Source organism: Callorhinus ursinus, unplaced genomic scaffold (assembly GCF_003265705.2).
Source record: "Callorhinus ursinus isolate GAN/ISIS: 27379988/994484 unplaced genomic scaffold, GSC_fseal_2.0 scaffold25, whole genome shotgun sequence".
NCBI classification, from domain to species: Eukaryota; Metazoa; Chordata; class Mammalia; order Carnivora; family Otariidae; genus Callorhinus; species Callorhinus ursinus.
This window is the reverse complement of record NW_027397087.1, coordinates 17,544,710-17,558,200: the sequence shown is the minus strand read 5'-3', so window position 1 is coordinate 17,558,200 and position 13,491 is coordinate 17,544,710. Positions and strand designations below refer to the sequence as shown.

The 13,491-nt window shown below is 34.8% G+C and overlaps 1 protein-coding gene across 7 annotated transcripts in view; it reads left to right on the top strand.

The window, feature by feature from the left end:
* The window catches only part of DMXL2 (Dmx like 2), a 141,726-nt gene that overhangs the window by 107,630 nt on the left and 20,605 nt on the right, over nucleotides 1-13,491 (top strand). For 5 of the 7 annotated variants that reach the window (XM_073877006.1, XM_025883764.2, XM_073877008.1 and 2 more), the window contains 7 exons: nucleotides 442-539; nucleotides 964-1,129; nucleotides 2,975-3,239; nucleotides 7,097-8,178; nucleotides 8,583-8,774; nucleotides 10,282-10,358; nucleotides 12,135-12,265. In XM_073877006.1, the coding sequence (XP_073733107.1) occupies nucleotides 442-539; nucleotides 964-1,129; nucleotides 2,975-3,239; nucleotides 7,097-8,178; nucleotides 8,583-8,774; nucleotides 10,282-10,358; nucleotides 12,135-12,265 (2,011 nt within the window). The remainder of the gene's footprint in view (nucleotides 1-441; nucleotides 540-963; nucleotides 1,130-2,974; nucleotides 3,240-7,096; nucleotides 8,179-8,582; nucleotides 8,775-10,281; nucleotides 10,359-12,134; nucleotides 12,266-13,491) is intronic. The other 2 variants (XM_073877007.1, XM_025883765.2) reach the window with 1 other exon arrangement.

The window sequence follows — 13,491 nt, the reverse complement described above, 5'->3', positions numbered from 1 at the left end:
TCTGCCTTCTTTTTTGTTTCGTATGGGTGACAGTTTTATTACTACCTGGGTTCTAATACCTTTTCCACCCCTTACTGTGTGACATTAGGCAGTTCACTTAACCTCTCTGTGTCTCCGTTGCTGTCTATGTAAAATGGGGATAATCCTCATGGATTGTGCATGTAATAAGATAAATAAAAGGCACTTAGACTGGTGCCTGGTACACGGAAGTAATCAGTAAAATTGCTAGTTGCTATTATTATTTTTATTACTGGAGTACAAATGGTTGTCTCTCAGAGCATATATTATAAGCTACTGGAGATTGTGGAATAGAGCCAACTTTTCTCATCTCCATGGTTACCATCAGCCATGTAAGAGCAGGGAAGCATTAATTGTTGGTTAATTGGTTGTAATTCTTTTATCAAATAGTTAATTTAATAGAATATTTTATTTGCCATTTAGGTTGCCAAAGCATCTTTTCAGAGGAACAATGATGCCTTGGATGCTGCATTATTCTACCTTTCAATGAAGAAGAAAGCAGTAGTGTGGGGTCTGTTTAGGTAAATTGCCTCAACAATGAACGTGAATTTAGTGGAATGAAGATTGTACTGCAAATCTTCTGATGCTAATGCTTTTGAAAGCACTTAGATATATGAGTGTGATCAGATCAGCTTACTTTTTTGTATCTTGGTTCCTTTATCTGCAAAAAATGGGTATGATATTGGTTCAACTTAACCTAAAGGGTGGGATGTTGTTAAAAAAGCTGATAAAAGCACTCTGAAAAGTAAACAATGTGTCCTGTTTATGTATATACAGGGACTTTGAGCTTTCCTTATTAGAAGTGAAGAGAAGCTTGATAACAAATACCTATCACTGAAGTTATTATTTCAGATGGATGTTTGAGGTTATTTTCAGATATTCTGCAAAGGGTTCACAATATTTTAGATTTCCCTTAACCGCTGATACTTCTGTTCTGGTTCCCAGGTCACAGCATGATGAAAAGATGACAACATTTTTCAGCCACAACTTTAATGAAGATAGATGGCGTAAAGCTGCTTTGAAAAATGCTTTCTCTTTACTTGGAAAACAACGCTTTGAACAATCTGCTGCTTTTTTCCTGTTAGCTGGTTCATTGAAAGATGCCATAGAGGTACAAGAAAATATGCTGTGAGATACTTGTAGGAGATTGAAAACCTGAAAATGTAGAGTAGACTGTAATTTTCTGTTTTTTTTTTCAGTTTGTAATACTGAACTTTATTTTATTACTTGCATTATAAATTAATTTTTTTTAAATCAGAAAACTTGTGTGCAGTAAATTAGGTTACAGATTTGTAAAGTTCATTACAACATAATTCTACATACTGAATTGCCTTTTTTTTTATGTTCAGTTAGACTGTAATTTTCTGTCCTATGTTTGTAAGGACAGAGAATAACTACAGAGGTCACTGAACTTAAATAGTGGTGTGGTGATAAATGAAATTATAAATCTTCAGGTGTGAAACATAAACCAAAAATTTTATATAGGGAATATTGCATTTCAAGTATATATGTATCAAAAAATGGCTTATGAGTATTTTCTTCCTAGCCATCTTATGATTCTGAACTGTTTGCCGTGTGTATAGGTCACAACCTCCTTCTCTGGAGTAGACAGCTACTTTAAGTTCTTTTTTTCTAAATGAAATTCATAGATAAGGAACTGAAATTGCTATTTGTATTGTTTTGTAATATAGTTGTCTTAGGTATTGGAAAATGAATGAAGAGGTAAAACTTTGCATTTTTTGATATATACACCTGGCAGTTGATTAAGAGAGAAATTATGGGAACACCTGGGTGGCTAAGTCGGTTGAGCATCCAACTCTTGATTTAGGTTCAGGTCATGATCTCAGGTCCTGAGATGGAGCCCTGCGTTAGGCTCCATGCTCAACAGAGAGTTGGCTTGAGATTCTCTCTCTCCTTCTCCCTCTGACACCCCACTCCTGCTTGCTTGTTCTCTCTCATAAATAAATCTTTAAAAAAAGAGAAATTATGAATGTTACTGTTTGTTTATGAGATCTTCCTCCTTGATACTTATTATCATTATGAACAGTCCAAACCAGTGAAGGAGTAATAGAAATAATTGGAAATAATACATTTTAGAAGAAATAGGAAATATCCAACAAAAAGAAATTCTCTACATTTAGAATTAGTCATATTTTCAAAATTATCTCTGGTGTATGATTTTTTAAAATAAATATTTGGGTGCCTGGGTGGCTCAGTCGTTGAGTGTCTGCCTTCGGCTCAGGTCATGATCCCAGAGTCGTGGGATCGAGTCCCGCATCGGGCTCCCTGCTCAGCGGGAAGCCTGCTTCTTCCTCTGCCCCTCTCTCTCTGTCTCTTATGAATAAATAAATAAAATCTTTAAAAAAATAAAATAACAAATATTTATGATTTTGAAATGGGAAGTTTAACCTAGAAGATAATCAGGAGAAGAAGAAAAATGTTGATTGAGAGATGCTTTTATTGCCTGAATGACCTCAAATTCTCTATATGAGTAATTACATTAGAATATAAACTTAGAGTAAAAATAGAGTATGTGGCTTTATTTCATACGTTATTTAATTAGAAGGTTCTTTTAAAATAGTAATAGTTATGTTTATGTGGAAATGTATTTGGGAATTAAGAGGAACTGAATATACAAATTCAAATGTCATAAGTATATTTAATTTAAAATGAATATTATTAATTTAAATTGACCTAGGTCTGAGGTGATGTTGATATTTGTCCTATGTTTATTTTATAAATGATCTTTCTGGGCCAGAAGCTGCTAAGTTCTAGTTTCTTATTCTTCTTGCTATTCCTTAATCTTCTATCAAGCAGTCATTTGCTTGACTTACTGTCTCAACCTCTGGATGCCCTCACCGCTATGAGAATATAAATGGTAGATTTTAGGGTATCAGTGGAATATTTCATATCTCTAAGTAATTATCATTAAATAAGTATTTCTTAATATTTATAGGTATGTCTTGAAAAAATGGAAGATATTCAGCTAGCCATGGTTATTGCCCGTTTATATGAATCTGAATTTGAGAGTTCATCCACTTATATATCCATCCTAAATCAGAAGATTCTGGGTTGCCAAAAAGATGGCTCAGGATTTGATTGCAAAAGATTACATCCTGATCCTTTCCTACGTAGTCTTGCCTATTGGGTAATGAAAGATTATACCCGAGCTTTGGACACGTTATTGGAACAAACACCAAAGGAGGATGATGAACATCAAGGTAGGACATTTGTGGGTTTCTCTCTCTTTTTCTTAAGATTTTATTTTTAAGTAATTTCTACACCCAGGGTAGGGCTCAAATGTACAAAAAGAGTCATACGCTCCACCAGCTGAGCCAGCTAAGTGCCCCTCTTTTTCTTTTTTAAAAGAAGGCTGTTAGCCCAGTGATGGGTATTAAGGAGGGCACATACTGCATGGAGCACTGGTGTTATGTGAAAACAATGAATAGTGGATCACTACATCAAAAACTAATGATGTATTATATGGTGACTAACATAACCTAATAAAATAAAATTAAAAAAAGGCTGTTTTTGAACTTATGTTTATTTAGGAAAAAATACAAAACAAAAACCAATTATATTAAACTGAAGCATACATAACGTTTATACATTGTATAGCTCTTTCCATATAATAACACAGCCAGTGTTTTTTTGTTTTGTTTTTTAAGTAAGAATTTTGGCTGTTGCACACACTGGTTTAGTGCATGGGCCTTTATTCTTGTGTGATAAGCTTTCTTTACTTCTAGTTATCCCAGATAATTCAGATTTTTTAAAAGGGTCTGGAGGGCATTTTTTAATAAGCACTCTTTGCCATAATTTTTAGAAAATGGAACATTCTAAGTGTTTGTCAATAGAATAGTTAAATGAATTATAGTATATCCATACTACAGAAATAGTGTGCCATTAGAAAATGAGGTAGATCAGTGTGTTAATATGTACTGTATTATGAAGTGAAACAAGATACAGAACAGTGTGATTCTTGTTGCATTTTATTTACATATGCATGTCACAAATGTGTGCGTTTACCTACTGGGTCTAGTCTCTTTCTTCCTCTCCCTTTGTTGTTTTCTGGAACAAATCAAAAGAAACAATACAGGGGCGCTTGGGTGGCTGTCAGTTAAGTCTCCAACTCTTGATTTTGGCTCAGATTGTGACCTCAGGGTTGAGGGATCGAACCCCGTGCTGGGCTCAGTGCTGAGTGTGGAGACTGCTTAACATTCTCTGCCTCTCCCCACCCCCCCCACTCATGTCTTTCTCATTCTCTCAAAAAAAAAAAAAGAAAGAAAGAAAGAAAGAAACTGAAGACTGGTTACTGGTTACCTTTGGGGAATAGGTGTGGGGTGATCCAAGCTTTTACTTTGCATTTTGTCCTTGCTATAGTTATAATTGGGTGATGAGTATTAACACTTGGAGGGCACTTGTGATAAGCACTGTGTGTTATATGTAAGTGATGAATCACTGAATTCTATTCCTGAAACCAATATTACCCTATATGTTAACTAGAATTTAAATAAAAACTTGAAAAAAATTTTTGTTACATATTATTTTTAAATGTAAAAAAAATTACATGGGTAAAGAGATTAAGGACCCATTTTTACATTCTTTATAAAGAAGAAATATTTTAATAAATAATGTTAAAAATTTTAAAGGAAAGGAAATAAAACCTTTAGAAGGAAAATAAGTATCTGAGTTTCCCAGGTGATTTTAATAAAATGTGCACATTTTTATAGAAGGAAGGTTCTTTTTATTTCTTAATGTTTTCTAGGTTAATTTTTAAAAACTTGTGGAAACTGCAAATATATATAAAATGTGAATAATATACTGAAAGTTTCTGAATCCATCACCTGGTGGCTTCAGTAGTTATCAACTTAAACCAACTTTGTGTCATATATACACCATTCTTTTTACCTCTTCCCATTCTCAACATAGATTTATTTTGAAGCACATTCCAGCATATCATTTCTTTTGTAAATATTTCAAAATGAATCTCCAAAAAGTAGGGACTCTTAAACACAACAGATATCACTGTAACAAAATTGGATTAGTAATCATGCAATGGGCAGTGTTCAGATTTTCCTGGTTGTGTCATAAAATCTTATGCAGTTAATTTGTTTGAGTCAAGATTCAGATGAAGCATATATGTTTTGATTTGTTGAGGTGCCTCTTTTGTCTACTTTATTTTTTTAAAGATTTTATTGATTTATTTGAGAGAAAGAGAGTATAAGCAGGGGGGAGGGGTAGAAGGAGAAACAAACTCAATCCCAGGGCCCTGAGATCATGATCTTCACCGATGGGGCCAGCCAGGTGCCCTGTTTTGGCTACTTTAACCCACAGTTTTTCCTTCTTCCTTTTTCTTGTCCCTTGTAATATATTTGTTAAAGAAGTCAGATTGTTTACTTTGTGGTTTCTCACTTTTTAGAATTTGTTGGTTTTGTCCCTTTTATGTCACTTCATGTGTTTTTCCCCCAGGTTCTCTATATTTCCTATAAATTGGCAATTAAGATTCTAGATGCTTTTATTGGATTTTTGGCAGAAATATTTTATGGTAGCGTGGAGTACTTCTATCAGGGAATGCGTATTGTTTTCTTGTTTTGCTTTTGTTGTATTAATAGCCATCAGTGATCACTGCAAAATCCTTTATTTCATTAGTTTGTAAAATGATGATATTCTAATTGTGTCATTTTATTCTTCCTTTATGAGTTGGAATACTTTTCTAGAAGTACATCTCCCTTAGCTGTTTGATTACTCTGAAATCCAGTAGTATACATAGTGAAGGGAACATAAATGTTTGATTCTTTCTCTTTACCAGTTTTCAAAATAGTAGTTTGGTTCGCTAACATACTACAAAGGCAACTAATTGGCTTTTATATTTATTTGAGTTACTTGAACTCACAAATATAGGTAGATTTGTGTTTGAATCCATTGTAGTTTATTATGGATGTTCAGATTATCTCATTTTTAACCAGGGAGAGCCTCTACAAGTTCTTGAATCTTTTTGATATTATTCCTTGATAGCTTTGCTTTCTGTTATGACATGATGATTCAGGCTCCTTTTGTACATTTCATGTCCCAGGCCTGGAAATGGCCATCCTTCCAAAGAATCCTGGTTCCTTTTAATGGGGAATAATAGAGACTACAGCCTGGGCATAGGGATCCTCATTTGCTATTGGTTTGGCCATTGTGTCTAGGCTGTTTTAATGAATGGAGCTAGGATATTTTTTTTTTACCTGAGAATTCATGAATTCACACTGAAATTTTTAATTCAATATAGATTACAGATTTCTTTTTAGATTTCATATTTGTGTCTTATAATGAAAAGGTTAAATTCTTATAGCCTTAACAAATTTGTTATTTTATATGTAATGATAGCTTCAGAATAATGATGCAAAAATTTTTCATAGCAACATGATTAGTGAGAACAGTTTAAGCTTTTTTGGGGGGGAGTAGTTATTTTTGTTTTTATGTATATCCCAGTAAGGGTGTGCAGCCAGATTACTTATTTTAAAGTCACTTTATAGTTCCTCTTTGTGTGGTTATGCTACCAGCTTGACATACAGAATCACTTATTTAATTTTGCTGTTGCTTTTTTTTCAAATATAATTTTTCTTTTAAAATTATATAAAATGTGGGGTGCCTGGGTGGCTCAGTCATTGGGCATCTGCCTTCAGCTCGGGTCATGATCCTGGGGTCCTGGGATCGAGCCCCGCATCAGGCTCCCTGCTTGTGTTCCCTCTCTTGCTGTCTCTCTCTCTCTATCAAATAAATAAATAAAATCTTTAAAAAATTATATAAAATGTTGACATGGCTTTGAAATAAAATATATCAAACCAAGGTATTTTCAGAGAGATCTAGCTTGTTTCCTGACCTCTCCATTCCTATTCTTCCCTCCCTTTTTAGGGAACCAATTAAACATTTTTTGGGTGTTTTCTTTCCATTTAAAAAATAGAAGCAATATTAAAAATAAATATGTAAATATTTAAGTATCCTTTATTTTGAGGAAATGTGGACATATTTATTCTTTTGTAATGTAAGTGCAAATTAACATAATGCTTTGTGATTGTATGTTTTACTTCTATAGTTACCATCAAATCTTGTAACCCAGTGGTGTTTAGTTTCTACAACTACCTTCGAACTCATCCTTTGCTTATTCGAAGAAACCTTTCCTCCCCTGAAGGAACTTTGGCGACCTTAGGTCTCAAAACTGAAAAAAACTTTGTTGATAAAATTAACCTTATAGAAAGAAAATTATTCTTTACCACCGCAAATGCTCATTTTAAAGTTGGATGCCCTGTTCTAGCTTTGGAGGTACTCTCCAAAATTCCAAAAGTTACCAAAATATCTGCCTTACCTTCAAAAAAAGGTCAGCCTGACTTGATTCCTAAAACGATGGATGATGTACCTTCAAAATCAAAGACTGTGAGTCATGACAATGGAAGTTCTGGCATTGATTGGTCTAATGTCACTTCCTCACAGTTTGACTGGAGCCAGCCGATAGTAAAAGTTGATGAGGAGCCTCTTAATCTTGATTGGGGTGAAGAGCATGATAGTGCCTTAGAGGAAGAGGAAGAAGAAGATGCTGTTGGTTTAATAATGAAAAGTACAGTTGCCAGGGAGACAGACAGACAAGATCAGAAAGCCTCAGACCCTAATGTATTATTGACTCTTCAGGAAGAGGACTCTCTGGAAGGTGAAACTGAAGTTGATGTGATTGCTGAGCAACTAAAATTCAGAGCTTGTTTAAAGATCCTTATGACTGAGCTAAGAACACTCGCTACAGGTTATGAAGTAGATGGTGGAAAACTCCGATTTCAGCTCTATAACTGGCTTGAAAAGGAAATTGCTGCCTTGCATGAGATATGTAACCATGAATCAGTTATTAAAGAATATGCCAGTAAAACACATCCCAAGGCAGAGAGTGATCTTCTGGACCAGGAAGAAGTGATGGACAAACCAGATATAGGTTCCTATGAGCGCCACCAAATAGAAAGACGGAGATTGCAGGCAAAACGAGAACATGCAGAAAGACGAAAATTGTGGTTACAGAAAAACCAAGATCTCCTGAGAGTGTTTCTTAGTTACTGTAGCCTTCATGGGGCCCAGGGTGGTGGTCTGGCCTCCGTAAGGATGGAACTCAAATTTTTGCTACAAGAATCACAGCAGGTATGAATTTCACTCTTGTTTTCAATCTTAGTTATTTTAATAATTTAAATAATTTAAATAATAATTTTAATAGCTCTTTTTACTAGTTAACCTAAGTATGTCCAGCTCCTCTGTTCTTGGGGGGCAGATATTTATGCTCTGCAGGGGTCTGTGGAGAGCTTTAGTGATTATGAGTAGGCTTAACAGCTTGAGAGCACAGCTGTGTCCTGCTCATCTTTGTATCTTCTGCATCTCGTGGAGCAACTGGTACATGTTGGGTGCTCAATATATTTTCATGGAATGAGTGAATAAATACATACTGCTTTTATTCAGTTGTCACCAGTATTTTTATGATGTAACTACTAATTGATTTTTTCCCCTCCATTTTAACTACTCTGAAAAAAAAAATCCACTGTAACCCACAGGAGACTACAGTGAAGCAGCTCCAGTCTCCACTTCCATTGCCCACCACTCTACCTCTGCTTTCAGCAAGTATCGCTTCAACAAAAACAGTCATAGCTAACCCTGTACTATACCTAAACAATCACATCCATGATATACTTTACACTATTGTTCAGATGAAAACACCACCTCATCCCGGTGTTGGAGATGTGAAGGTAATGTAAAGTTTATGATCAGTTGATATCATGTGCACATTGAGAAGGTAAATATGTTAAACTCGTCTTCTGGTTTGAACTTGGAGGAAATATTTCAAAGTGCTCTTCATGTGCTACGTCCCCAATCCTGATCAGTGGAAGACTCTTTTTGGAAAAGTAATTTGAGACAGGCAAATACTCTTTTGATTATAAAATTTTCTAGACCGTATTCTTGCCTTTTGGTATTCCTTTAAATCCCCCATTCCCCTTAAATGAACCATTAATTTAGAAATGTTTGACTGTATGCCAGGATATTATGAGAATATAAGCTCAGGGAGTATCTTTGAGAGAACCATGACTGATCAGAAATATCCCAGAGAAGGTATCCTCACTACTATTTCCTTGATCATTGTGTGTGTTGGAGGCTCTGCAGTATTAGAGGCAATCAGGGTTTTGACAGACTTACTACCTCCAAATGAAACCCCATATCCTGTGCTGAAAACTCAAGAACAGGTAGATCCCAAGAAAACACTAAGAAGCTTGGCAGGATTTGGAATTGACCAGACTACCTCTGTGCTAGCCTGTGTGTATTCGTGCTACACTTTTCCCGTTCTGGTGGCTGATGTCATTTCGGGTCCCCAACATTTTTTGTTTTTTATTTCTTTTGTTTAAAAGGCACATTTGACGTCTGGTAGTGCATTCTTCTGAAGGACCCATGATTTACTGGTTACATCAGCCTATTAGAGACTTCGAATCCATAGCATGAATTAATCTGTATTAGTGTTGTAGCAGAGATTACTTAAGTTATTTGTTAGGTGAATATGGACACTTAGAAAAGGCATTAAATGCATATAAATTCTAAGTAAACATTTCCAGTTCCTAGAAATTTGGATAAGGCTTTCAAAGAGGATGAAAGTATTTCTAAGTTCCCATAAAATTTAAGATTTTATGAGTCTGAAAATGTTGATTCAGTATGGTTTTTTTTAGGATGTAGTTTTTATATTGATGATTTTTAAACTTTCCAAATTTAAAATTCTAAGAGTATGCACTACTCATAAGTACTAAGTAAACTACTTGTTTTCTGAAAAATCAGCCATTTCACACAGTGATTGATATAGCTAAACATTTAATACATTCTTATTGATAAGATCAATTGTTTATTTTCATCAAGGGAAATTTTGTAAGGCAGTTTAAAAGCTCGGAAAATTGTATACTTATTTTGGTTCTGGTTTTTTGGAATATGAATCTTTAACCATTAGCAAGTAGAATAGTCCCAGTAATAGATGAACATTAGCACTTTGCTCAGGCTCACAGTAAGTAAATATTTGATAAAGATGTGTCTGAATCAGTTAGCTGTGTTGTGGACATGCATATTAAGTTGGGTGAGAAGTTTTAAAGTAGAGTTAGTAGTCTCAGGATCCAGTCTTGTTTATGATAGTGCTCGTTTGCTGGGTATTTTCTAATATGTAAGGTATTACTGTCGTATAGAAATGTTAGTATGAAATGTAACTGGCTGTTTTGGTTATAGGTGCACACACTTCATTCACTCGCAGCATCGCTTTCTGCATCAATTTACCAGGCATTGTGCGACAGTCATAGCTACAGGTAAAAAAAAAAAAAAATCATGCTATTAATACAGCAAAACATTCAGCTGTTTCAGAGTTATATCAAAGTTCTGTTTCCTAGGGACAGAAGAATCCTCAAACGGGACTGCCGTGTATACTCTAATAGATGAGAGAGAATGAGAAATACAATAGCTTTGTTTAATTTAGCTGTCACCTAGTAACAACAGAGGCATATAGAACATGATACATAGTAAAGGGAAATTACCATCATCACTGTCTTTTTTGATTTTAAAAGAATTTTTCACTCTTCAAAATAACTTATAATATGAAGTTTTCTCATTTTTTCCCCCATAAGAACCATTTCTTTTATAATTGGATTAGCTCCTATTTGTTTAACTGTTTTTCAGTTGAACGAGGAAATACTTAAAAAGTCAAAAAGTATATTTCTTACATAGAATTATTGAAATCAGTTTTACTTACCCACTTACATATAATAGAAAAGTCTTTGGAAGTGATATCAATGAGAGGTAATGGTTTAAATTTTCCTAAAGTCAAATTACCTTTATCAGTATATACTGTGCATTTTAATGATGAGAGCAATGTAAGTAGTAAGAAATTGAATCACTTGGAAAGATGACCCAGATTTAAATGAATTATATTAATAAATGAAAAGTTTGTAATATAAAGTCACATTAAATTTATACTAAACATGTCTATATTTTTTTCTTATAAATTCAGCAGCTTTTGTTTTTGTTTTTTTAAAGATTTTACTTATTAGAGAGAGCACGTGAGACGGGGGAGGGTCAGAGGGAGAAGCAGACTCCCTGCTGAGCAAGGAGCCCAATGTGGTACTCGATCCTGGGACTCCAGGATCATGACCTGAGCCGAAGGCAGTCGCTTAACCAGCTGAGCCACCCAGGCACCCTCAGCAGCTTTTTGTGAAAAGACTTGATACTGCAAAAGGAATTACTCCCTTAAAATGACCTGTGCTCTGCTTTTAGTCCAGTAACTACAAAGACTTGGACATGTAAATAAGGAAAAAAGAATTTATTTAATTGACTGTGATCATCTTAATGATCAAAGACAACTTGTTTGATATCAGTCACTGGTTAAAAAGGCACCAAATAAATATTTTAAAATGTGTATTTTCTTATCCCTAGGTCACTGTTGACCCTTAAGGGAGTTAGCTTTACTTTCTGCTTTTATATTTTCCCCAGCTCCAAAAGATGAGGGAAATAAATATTGAGGCACATTTGGCTTTAGGATTAGATACTTCTAAGGTATGATTTTCCAGATTTCAGTTCATATTTTAATTCAAGGTTAAGCTCACACAACTTTGCAGAGCTAAGAAATTCAAGAAAATAGTACCCTGAAACTTTCTAATATAGTCTAGTGCCAACAGTAGTCTTCTTACTCTCAGATTTTTTTAAATAAAAATTGGTGAATTTAGAAAAGATTTTAAATTATTAAATGGCATCTAAAAAAGATTTTAAAAAGACTAAATGTCATATTCCTGAAACCAGTATTAAAATATATGTTAACTAGCTAGAATTTTTTCTTTTCTTCTTCTTTTTTTTTAAAGTAATCTCTATGCCCAACATGTGGGGCTCGAACTCATGACCCACGAGATCGAGTCAGTGTTCTCCCAACTGAGCCAGCCAGGAGCCCCTTAACTAACTAGAATTTAAATAAAAACTTGAAACATGAAAAAAAAATGACTAAATGTCATGATAATCATCTAAAAGAAATATATGTAAAGTGCAATTGCTTTTTACCTCTGTCAGGATGCTAAATAACTGAACCTTATTTGTATTAGCAGTCAAACAGAAGGAAACCAGTTTACAGGAATGGCTTATCAAGGACTTCTTTTAAGTGATCGCCGAAGACTGAGGACAGAAAGTATTGAAGAACATGCAACACCAAATTCTTCTCCTGCTCAGTGGCCTGGTGAGAATTTTAAGTGTTTTTGTTTGTTTGTTTTATTTTTTTAAATCTTCTATTTGGCAATTCCATTTTAAAAAGTTACTGGTTTCCTGATTGTTCTTTGTGGATTTGGTGAATGGTTTTTTATTTGTTTGTTTTTGATGATGTTTTCTGCCATGGATTAGGAATTCTTAAGTACTGTAATGTTGTCTGAAGACTCAGAAAGTTAAGGCTTCAAAACCCAGCTGTGTTGACCAGCATAAAAAAACAAGGTTTAACATCTTTCATAAGGGTGAGCACATCGTCTTCCTTATCCTTAGAAATCCCAAATTAGAGAGCAGTATCACAGAGATATTTTCTCAGATGTATCAGAGAGACTACAGTTATTCTCGAGTGTAAATTTGTATGTTGGGACAAGAGTGATCGTTCTGTGGCACTTCTGTCATTCTGTCTGTCAGCGCTCCTCCTTCCCTGGTGAGCTCTCTTTCTCATTCTCCACATCAGTTATTTCACACCTTCTCCACTCTCTTCACAGCTTTTGCTGGTCTGCTGTGTCATTTAGTTTTTACTCTACTTGATTTATAACCCTGACTTTACACATTAATGATTGTTGTGAAGAGTAGCAGTAGAAAAAAGTGACAAACTCAAAGTGTATATTTAAAATTCACTTATGCATAAGTTTCTGGAAACATTATCTTCATTTTAATTTTTTTTAAGATTTTATTCATTTCTTTGAGATAGAGTGAGAGAGAGAGCACATGAGTGGGGCAAGGGAGAAGGAGAAGCAGGCTTCCCACTGAGCAGGGAGCCCACATGGGGCTCGATCCCAGGACCCTGGGATCATGACCTGAGCCGAAGGCAGACGCTTAACCGACTGAGCCACCCAGGCGCCCCTTCATTTTAATTTTTTATTGAAATAAATGAGGCTTACAAAAAGTTGCAAAAACATACAAAGAATTTTTGTATAGCCTTCACCCACATTCTCCACATTTTAGCATTTTGCCATACCTGCTTTACCATTCATGCTTCTCTCTCTTTCTCTCCCCCATTGTGTGTGTGTGTGTACATACGTAGTTTTTCTGAAGTATTTGAGAGTAAGTTGCAGATATGATACCCTTTTACATCTAAATATATCAATATGTCTTTCCTAAAAACAGACATTCTCTTACATAACCATAGCACAGTTTTCAAACTCGGCATCTTAACATTGATACAATATTGTTCTTCTAACCTGTAGATCTTTGAGAAAT